At 42.2% G+C, this 10,541-nt stretch overlaps 1 protein-coding gene across 1 annotated transcript in view; it reads left to right on the top strand.

Moving 5' to 3' along the window:
• Positions 1-9,208, top strand: part of Nsmaf (neutral sphingomyelinase activation associated factor) — a 77,041-nt gene extending 67,833 nt beyond the window's left edge. The window contains exons 26-30 of the mRNA XM_013351803.2: positions 794-877; positions 5,922-6,072; positions 7,467-7,569; positions 7,684-7,793; positions 8,605-9,208. Of these exons, the coding sequence (XP_013207257.1) occupies positions 794-877; positions 5,922-6,072; positions 7,467-7,569; positions 7,684-7,793; positions 8,605-8,699 (543 nt within the window). The 3' untranslated portion in view covers positions 8,700-9,208. The remainder of the gene's footprint in view (positions 1-793; positions 878-5,921; positions 6,073-7,466; positions 7,570-7,683; positions 7,794-8,604) is intronic.
• Positions 9,209-10,541: the final 1,333 nt, after the last annotated feature.

Genomic DNA, 10,541 nt, shown 5'->3' with positions numbered 1-10,541 from the left:
TGTGTGTCTTCAATAATAGCGTCTCACTGTGTGCTGCTGCAGTGTGTTCACCTTCAATATGCATGTGTGTGTCTTCGATAATAGCGTCCCACTGTGTGCTGCTGCAGTGTGTTCACCTTAAATATGCATGTGTGTGTCTTTGATAATAGCGTCCCACTATGTGCTGCTGCAGTGTGTTCACACAGACGTTTCTAGGTCTTCAGAAACAGAATTGGAGCCCTTGTTTGATGACACAGAATGGAGCCCTCCTGGTTGATCAGTTAATTCTAACAGTGCAAGTTAGGTTGAGAGATCATTGAAAGATCAGTGTTTCAGTGTGGAACATGCGTCCGTGTGTTCTCGCTGTCTCTGTATTGCAGGGTCACCAGCTTTCTCTTCAGATTCCCTTGTGCTTTTCCCGTACAAGCCGCTCCAGTGCTCTTTCTATACCTTAGGTTTCCAGATCGATTCTGTGTACAAGAAAGAAACAAAACCATTGTTTCTTGCAGAGTTTGTCTGAATTTTGTAATTTTTTCTCCAGCCTTATAGATAAGTTTCCTGTACATAATATCATTAGGGGTTTGGCCACCCACTTCCTGAAGCACCTGTGCATTCAGCCTTCCCTTGATTCCCAGTGCTTACACAACACAGAGTGCCGTGTTCAAGGGATGGGTGTGTCAGAGTCATGTGTCGACCTGCGGGGAAGAAGCCCACGGGCTCCATGGGCAGGCATGCTGGATGGGAGTATCCTGCAAATATGTGGAGAACTGTGTATCCAAGTTTAAAATACCTCGTGTGGTGTGCTCTGTCCTAGGTGTGGTCCGGTGTTCCTGCAGAAATGCCAGGCACTAAAAGACACCAGTTTGACTTGCTGGCCGAGCTGGAACATGATGTCAGTGTGAGTCCCACAGCAAAGCTCTAGGTCCAGAGGGTGGGTGGGCAGTAAGTACCTGGATTTGTGTATGTTTTCTCCTTTGCTTTTGTTTGCACATTTAGAGATGATAGGCTAGCTCTTTGGGTGATCCTGTTAGGTATTTGATTCTGTTTCCCTCCCCCCCTCTAGTTGGTTCCTTGGCACATTTACCTGAGAGAATTAGCAGAATTCTGTCCCAATTAATTTTCAAAATGTCAGTTCTGAGGTGGGACCCATTATCCTCATGCTTTCTGACCTAGAAGGTGGAAGGGACCATCTGTTCTGGAGATAACTATCCCAAAGCTGAGAAAACTGAGAGGTATCTGGGATGGCCAAGAATTCACAGCCTAGCAGCAGAGCCAAACTAGAACTTGTTACTGGTGGCTTATTGAGTCATGCTGCTATGTCTTAGGCTATAGTTTCCAGCCCTGCATTTTCCAGCAGCTGTGAATTGATGCTGCGTTTTCATGGTTTTCAGATATGAGGTTGAAGACTTTAGGTATGCAATTCAAGATGGTATTCAAATGGAGAGATCCTTCATTCCACAAAGCATCCATATACAGCCATGGCTGAGCCTGCTTCAAGTAGTTTGCCACCTCAGTATGATAGATTATTCAGAGTTAACTTTTTAAGATGTTTTGAATTACAATAGAATTATATCACCTTCTTGCCTACATTTCCTCCCTAACATCCCTTGAGCCCCTACCAAGTGCCTTCACTCTCCAGGTAGTGGCCTTTTTCTTTTTTATTGCTAATTCAGGTTTTATTATTATCTACACACATATGTATGTGTATTGTTCATTCTCCTCCTCCGAGCCGGCTCGTTGTGAGAGCCTGTCAGGTCGTCCCTTCTCTGCGTTAGCATGTCCCCTGATGCAGTCTGGTCTGTGTCGCTGTTTCTGAGAGACCATCTCACAGCTGTCTTCCTGGTAGCCTGACTCTTACACTCTTGCTGCCCTCTCTTCCTCTGTGGTCCTGGAGCCATGGACTCGGGAACTGTAACGCAGATGTGACCAGAGGGGCTGGGTTCCTACAATCTGTTAATCTCAGAATCATTGTGAGATACAGTTGTGGTTTTCTGTGCTGGTCTCTATTTGCTGTAAAGACGGGCTTCTTTCATGAGGAGTGGAATTATGCTTATCTGTGGATATCAAAGTGGTAGTGAAGACTACCTTCTGAAGTCCATGACCTCACTGGTCCCAAGAAGCTGGCTAATTTAGGAGGTACCGTGGATGCTTTTCCTCCTGTTAAATGGTCTTAAATCCAATTAGACAGCTGTTGGTTGCCGCTGATATGAGGGCCATTTATTGTGCCTATCATACCATGGTGGCAACTGGCTTGGTTCCTAGGTGTTACAGCTTGATAAGACTTTAATTGCTTCCTTCCCTTAGCAACTTGCATAGTAATTTCTGGACCCAAGGAAGCTAGATGGCAGGAAAGAGGCTTTCAGGTCAGATCCAGCTCAAGTCATCCGAGTTCTGTGTCCTCAAGTATAATGTCTTCAGGAAGAAGGGCCTACCCTACCTTCAACCCATGAGAGACACCAAGAACTCTATCAAGAGTCTGTATTGTTTGGGGAGTCATTTGGACTACCATGACCATGCAGTAGGCAATTTCTCATGCCCGGTACTGGAGCATTCATTAGTATATGATTCCTGTGGGGAGCATTGCCAGCCCAGGTGGCTTAACTTCACGTGTATGTGCACATACACTTATGTGCTGCATACACTTTAATGTCAATATAGGTAATATGATTCCTTGAGGCATTATCAAACAGCTCTGTTGTTATCTGTCCCTCATCTCTTCTGTATTGCCCCCCTCCCCAGCTGGAGCCCCCTCGTCCATCCATTTCCCGTTTCGTCTGTACCTGCTATTTTCCCACCTTGTCCCTTTATCCTTTCCTGGTCTACATGTTGTATATTCACATTTGGACTGGGGGCTGCAGATGATAACAAATAGGTGACATCTAAGCTTCTGCGCTCAGCATAATCTCTTCTAGGTCCATCTATTGACCTGAAAATTTCATTTTCAAGTACAGCTGAATAGTATCATTGTGTATCAATGTACTGCATTTTCACTATCAATTATCTGTTGGGCATTCAGGTTGTTTCCGTTTCCTGGCTGTTGTGAATAGGATAGTGGACGTGGCTTAGCAAGTATCTGTGGAATAGGATGTTGAGTCCTTTGGGCATATGCCAAAGAGCTTGGTCACGTGTTTGATTCATTTCAGATTTCTGAGGGTTCTCCAGAGTGGCTGCACCTGTGTGCACCCCACCACCAGTGGGTGGAGGTTCCTTTGTCTCAGCAAACTCTCAGCTTCTCTTGTCGGTTGTTTTGTTGACTTGGCTGAGATGACATCTCAAAGTCGTTTATTTTCATTTCCCTAATTGCTAAGGAGGATGGACACACTGTGAAGTATTTTTAGCTGTCTTAATTTCTTCTATTGAGAACTCTGTTTAGATTCGTAGCCCATTTTTCAGTCGGGTCATTCACTTCCTTGACTCTTTGATTTTGTTTTAGTTCCTTCTGTTTGAGGATATCAACCCCATCAGGATTCTCTCCCATCCTATGGGTTTCTTCTTCACCGGATTGTTTCCTTAGCTGTGTGAAAGTCTTTTTATTTTTTATGAGGTCTACTTGTCAACTGCTGGCCTTGATTCCTTGATGAATAGCTGTTAGGAAGTCCTCCACCCCACTTCCTTCCTGTCCGGTCCTGCTGCTTTCTTCTAGCAGCTTTAGCATCGCATAGGACTTAAAATTGAGGCTTTTGATCCACCTGGATCTAATTTTTGTACAGTGCAATAGATATGGATGTAATTTCATTCTTCTGCATGTGGACATCCAATTTTGCCAGTACCATTTATAGAAGATGCCGTCTTTTCTCCAGGGTGTTTTTTGCCTTTATATCAATCAGATGACAGTGGTTATGACTCATATTTGGGTCTTCTCCTTTATTGCATTGTTCTATGTGTCTATTTTTGTGCCAGTACCATGTTGTTTTATTACAAGTCTGGAATTACAGTCTCTTCCTTATTATTTTTTCTCAGGATTGCTTTAGCTACCTGGAGTCTTTTTTGATTCCACTTGAATTTTAGTTAGTTTTTTTGTTTTTTCTTTTGTTGTGAAGAATGTTGTAGATATTTTGATGGAATTGAATTGAGTATGTAAATTGCTTTGGTAAGATGGTCATTTTCACAATACTGATCTGTGCACATGGGATGTCTTTTCATTTTCTAGTCTTTCTCAAACATTCTTCGGAGGTTTGAAGTTTCCACTGTAGATCAATCCTTGGTTAGGATTTGATGTGTTGATGCTCTTTTAAGAGGAAGTGTGCCCATGTTTCTTGATGTATAGAAAGGCTACTTATTTTTGTAAGTTGATTTTTCTATCCTGTCACTTTTCTAAAATTGTTGCTTGTTTCTCAAAGTTTTTTTTAATTGTTTTTATGATGCTATACATTTTCTCCATTCCCCTCTCTTCCTCCCCTCTCCCCTTCTACTCTCTTCTATAACCCCATGCTTCCAATTTACTCAGGAGACCTTGTCTTTTTCTCCTTCCTATAGAGTTCCATGTATATCTCTCTTGGGGTCTTCTTTGTTGTTTAGGTTCTCTGGGGCTGTGGACTGTAGACCAAAGTTTTTCTTTGCTTTATGTCTAAAAAGTCGCTTACTTTTACTTCACTTTAAAATAAAAGTGAGTGCATATTATAATGGTTACATAGGAAACATGGGATTATTTCAAAGGTTTGCTCTGTGTCCCAGCATCATGTCTGTTTTAGAGTAGATCCCATGTGTGATTGAAAGTTATTTGATATTTTGGTAAAATATTCTGTAGATATGTTAGGACCATTTTAGGGAAACTAATGTTTAATTCTGAGGTTTCTCTTTTTCTTTTTTTGTCCAAATGACCTATCTTATCGAGAAGGTGGGTTGTTAGAATTGTCTACTATGATTGTTACTGCATTAGTCTGTGTCTTTAATTCTGTTAGTATGCTTCTAATAAAGTGGGGGCACATCAGAGTTTGATGTATATATGTATGTATTTCGATAGTTTCCTGGCTACTTGATCCCTTGATTGGAATGAATTGCCTTTATTGTCTCATGACTAGTTTTAGTGTGAAATCTATTTTGTCATAGATTAAGGATGGCAAGCCATGTGTTTCTTTATCCCATCCCTTGAAATACTTTTTCCATCCTTTCATTTTAAGGAAATGGTGCCTATCTTTTTTTATGGATTTTTGTAGACAATAAACAATGTTTTTTTAATCCATTAATATTTGGATGTATAGATTATAGTCAGTTTGATTTTTGTTTTTCTGGTTTGTGTTCTCAGTTGCTTATCATTAAATTAGGATTCATTGATTTTCTTTCTAGTCACTTGGCTGCATTTACTCCTCTCCTCAGATAGAGTATTGCTCCCAGTAATCTGTTTAGCATACTTTTTGTTTTGTTTTTTTCTTTCTGGATTTTTTTTCAGGCTGTTTGAACCATGGAAAGTATTTTTCTTTCATCCGCAGCAGACCCTTGCTGGATACAGTAGTCTTTCAGTAGACTATTTTAGACCATTTGAAAACAGCCTTACTACAACTCCCTATATTATTTCATATACTGTATTTTTTTAATTATTTAGTTTTATCATCAATTTTTTTCTGTGCATTGTTGTTGTGTCTATGTGAGGGTGTTGGAACCCCTGGAACTGGAGCCACAAACAGTTGTGAGCTGCCATGTGGGTCCTGGGAATTGAACCCAAGTCCTCTGGAAGAACAGCCAGTGCTCTTAACTGCTGAGCCAACTCTCCAGCTTCATATACTGTATTTTCCTAGTGTACTTAGAATTTTACTTCACTTTAAAATAAAAGGTCATTTGATGAGATACTACTAGAATATAATACAATCATAATAGTTGTGCCAGCACAACTATTTACTGCACAGTAGTTTACTTTTTAATCCTTGTAGTACATATTTTAAGAAGCCTGGAAAAAGCAGTTAATGAGGAATCTGAGCCACTTATTTATCACTGTTTCTTCTTAGGTCGATACCATCAATTTAAATACTGTAAGCACACTGTTAGTTTCTGGCACCAAAGAAGGTATGGTGAATATTTGGGACCTCACTACGGCCACCTTATTACACCAGATTTCATGCCATTCAGGGACAGTATGTGATGCTGCTTTTAGCCCAGGTAAGTATTAGCCTTTTCAGTACACAACACATCAGCTCAGCTAGAACGCTGAAATTAAAACTTCATAAGCAAAACATTCCTTACTAACAAGAGACTCTGTCAAAGACCTGTGGACAGGTCCCTGAATAATTCCAGGCATGACCCCGGAAGCATGTCTGCTACCTGCTCTCCTAGTGTTCACCATGCTACCATACAGCTGTGCTGAACGAGTCATGAAGCTTAACAGTATTTGCATAACTGTTGTGCCTAATGGAAAGAATGGTTTTAATCACAAGAGTCTTTGAGAAATGTTACTGAATAGATGATACATTAGTTAATGGGAAGAGTCCAAGACAAGGCATGAAGGAGAACCCACACTTACCTCATTTCTAAGAACGAGGGATAAACAGAGCCAACTATTAAGAGTAAGTTTCCAAGTTCTGTTGCCTCTGGGATAAATGGAAGGCCTGGTCTAGCCCCAGAAATGGGGTAGTGTTCAGCTGGTGAGCTGGTGAGAACCCAGACCCTACCATGTGTAAACACTAGCCACAAGAGACAAAACTTGTCTGGCCAACATGACCCTGTTGTAGTAATAGGTGCAGCAGGGCTGCGTCCCCAGGACCCCAGCTGCCTCCAAGGCTAGCTTTACCCGAAATAATTTCACGGACACTGTATTCTTTTAATCACTGCTTGGCCATTTCTATCTAGCCTCTTTTAGGCTAACTCTCGCACCTGGACTAGCCCATCTCTAATCATCTGTGTGTAGCACCCCAAGGTGTGCTTACCGGGAAGATTCTAGCCTACGTCCATCCTGGGTCGGAGCTTCATCGTGTGTGCCTCAGAGAGCAGAGCTCTTGCCTCTGCCCGCAAGAGTGGGGAGCATCGTGTCTCTCTGAGGCGTCTGCCCCCTCGAGGAGAGCTGTTGAGTCTCTGAGCTCACTTCCTCTTCCTCCCAGAGTTCTGCTCTGTTTACTCCTCCCAACTATGTTTTAACCTATCAGGGCAAGCAGCTTCTTTATTTAATCAACCAATGACCTTTCTCCATCACCCTGTAACCGCATACGCTGCCAGCTGGGCACACTATTGTACTACCTGTAGGTGTGCCTAGGCAGAAAAGTACCTCTGTAGCTTGCAAAACTGTTATGCTTCTGATAGTAGAGATACACATCAAAAAGGCAATGGCTTCCAGTGGGAGAGTTGGGAGACAGAAGGGAAAAGAAGGAACAAATATAATTATTGTAACCATTTTTTAGAAACTTAGGAAGAAAGACTGACTGTAAAACTATTCTTACAAACCATTGAAACTGAATAGATAAAGACAGACTTCAAGGAAATGAAGTAGGCAGCAGATTCAGAAGCCAAGCCTGAGTGATCAGAGCTGCTTTCTGAAGCAACTCCTTGTGTCTTTATGACAGATAGTCGCCATGTCCTCAGCACGGGATTAGATGGCTGTCTAAACGTGATTGATGTGCAGACGGGCATGCTCATCTCATCCATGGCCTCGGAGGAGCCACAGAGGTACAGCTGCTGAGCGCTGGCATTTGCAGTGTGTTTGTGATCATCCATCTGGTCATGTCTGACCAGGGTCACGTGCTTGCTTTATGGTGTACTATCTCCCGATCATGCTTGCAGGTGCTTTGTCTGGGATGGAAATTCCGTCTTATCTGGAAGTGGGTCTGGTGAGCTGCTTGTTTGGGACCTCCTTGGAGCAAAGATCAGTGAGCGGATACAGGGCCATACAGGTGAGGAGCGCGGCTGTCTCTGACTCAGGCCGACCCCACGTGCGCTCTGGGAGAACATCCCCTTGTACCTTCTGACTGGCCAGTGGCTGCCTTTCAGGCTCCTTAAGATTTATATTTATTTTAGCCTCTGAAAAAAAAAAAATCTTTACTGCCATTTAGAGAATAAAAACCACGGCAAAGCTGTACAACTGATACCAAAGACAATGGAAAAATAAACTGCCGTGGAAACTGAGGCATCTTCCTGCCTCCTGGTGTCGGGCTGCAATCCCTACCTTCCAGTCTCGGGGATGTCCACCAGGCACGGGCATGCTCATTGGTTATGTGGAGAGAATTGCACAACACACACAATCATGTAGAGCTCTCTGCTCTCTCCCTTTTCAGCTGCAGACCCTGGGAGACTCAGTGTAGGCTGCTTACATTTGCAGGGCTGTTTTCACCATTACACCTCCCACTGTGAGATGGACCTGCCTACCTTCACTCTCTTTTCTTCTCATTTCATATGCTTTATTTCTTCTTAGATATGTATCTTTGTAGCTGTGTTTTAAATGGAATAAGCATAAATCTGCAGATCGGCTGCCATTTCCCTTCCCATAGGTCTCTTGACTGTTCTTATAGGTGTGTGTTGGCATCAATCATTCTGCTTTTAGACTCATACTGAAATGGTTTCATTTCTCTCAAGTTCTCTGCAGAAGTGCGTGTTTTAAACTCATAGATAGTTTTTATTATAGAAAGACAGGTACAGTGACTGCTTCCTCTCTAAGCGTCCCTGTGTCTGCCCTGGGCCACATGCACCCTCACTAATGTCTTGCAGGTGCCGTGACATGCATATGGATGAACGAACAGTGCAGCAGCATCATCACGGGAGGGGAAGACAGGCAGATTATGTTCTGGAAACTGCAGTATTAAGTGCCTTTTCCTCACTGTTGAGTTCACGTCTATTTAATGTGAACTGGCGAATGTGCAATGACAGTACTTTAACTACATGAAGAATTTGTGGTTTCAGCTTCCTAAATTATGATGACTTCATTCAAAGCCATTTGTTGTCATCCATTAAGGCAGATAAATATATGGCGGTGTTAGGGGCAAGAACATTCTTTTGAAGACAGGACTGTCACCTGTGATGAAGGTTACAAGACTCTACCCGGTGGCAGAGGATAAGAACTACCCATCCAGCTGAGAAAACCGCAGGCAGCACTGGCCAGCCCAGTTCTCCGAGAGGAAGAAGCCTCTGACCCAAGTGCCCAGCTGTCACCAGGGTCTTCAGTGTGTTTTCATGGATTGCTGCCCTCTGCAGTGCTGTGCACTCAGATTCTAAGAATCTGGGGGAGGAATATACTGTGTATAGTAACGGTTTATATTTCATTACGCTACTAAATGTTCATCTTTTCTACATTAAATTTTTTTCTGTAATGAAAGCACTCTTCCTTTTCTTATTTAAACAGTTTAAGAATCACAGCCAAGCGGTGGTGGCTCACGCCTTTAATCCCAGCACTCAGGCGGCAGAGGCAGGCGGATCTCTGTGTGTTCGAGAACAGCCTGGTCTACAAGAGCTAGTTCCAGGACAGGCTCCAAAGCCACAGAGAAACCCTGTCTCAAAAAACATAAATAAATAAGTCGTAAGTATTACTCCTACAAAACTGTACTTAGTAACAAATATAATTTGTTTCATTTCTTTTGGGCTTATCAGGACTGAGTCCAGAACACAAGGTTGATAAACTGGGGGATGTCAGTGTCCAACAAGGTGAGTTATATAGCAATAGCAATGATTTTCTTTTTATTTCATCTCTGAACAGCGAACATATGATCACAAATTTTCTAAACTGTTAAGAGTACTGTTATAGTCTAGAAACTTAAAGTCAGTTTTAAGCATCACTGAATACATGTTGGTCGTCTCTTGTTTTACTGGCGATGCAGAAGCCTCACCAGGTTCCCTCATCACCCACAACTAGGGTACAGGGTGAACGGGGGCCACAAGCCTGGCCATCTAGGGGTCTCGAGCAAGTGTATTTTGTATTTCCAGACACAGACTTGGCTCTAGGACTTCTCTCAGAGACTGGATGTGAGAGGACTGAAGAAATAACACAGACTAAGACTTACCATTTTTATACATTTAATAGGATAATAATCAGATAAAATACTAGGATAGGCAAAAAACAAAAAAAATCAAGATAAAGTGTCATTGCCATTTCTGTTTAGAGGACGGAGTCAGAAGACAGAACAAATTAAAATGGCTAGGGAAGCAGTCTAAGACTACCCAAAGTAGCTAAGTTACATAATGTTAGGATTCAAATGCCAAACTAAGTATTGCCCACTTAATCCACAAGTGAAAAGGAGACTCCAAAATTTGTTCTGTTTATATAACAACTTTTACATGAAATATATAGCGATCTGTTTTTCAGAAAGCAATACGACAACTTGTAGGCGTTTCCTTTATGCAGCGACTAGAAAAATCTTCCACAACTAGGCAGCTCTGCTTTGCCTTAAGCTGCTCGGGGCTGGCGGATACCAGCTTAATAGAGAGCTAACATCTCAGGTCTCAGAAGGCAGCAAGAATTCTATTTTGGCTTTTATTCTAAATGCTTACTGTAGTTAAGGCGGCAGTTGAAGCGCATTAAGTGAAGGTAGTTAAAATTTAGTGACAATCATAAAGTCTTTTGCAAACTACACACACTGTATAATGCTTTTGTGGAATGAAACCAGTGTTGATTAACTGGAATTTTACACACTCATACAGAGAAAAAAAAGTAA

Source organism: Microtus ochrogaster, linkage group LG5, assembly GCF_000317375.1.
Source record: "Microtus ochrogaster isolate Prairie Vole_2 linkage group LG5, MicOch1.0, whole genome shotgun sequence".
Lineage (NCBI taxonomy): Eukaryota > Metazoa > Chordata > Mammalia > Rodentia > Cricetidae > Microtus > Microtus ochrogaster.
This window is presented reverse-complemented; position numbering and strand designations above follow the sequence as displayed.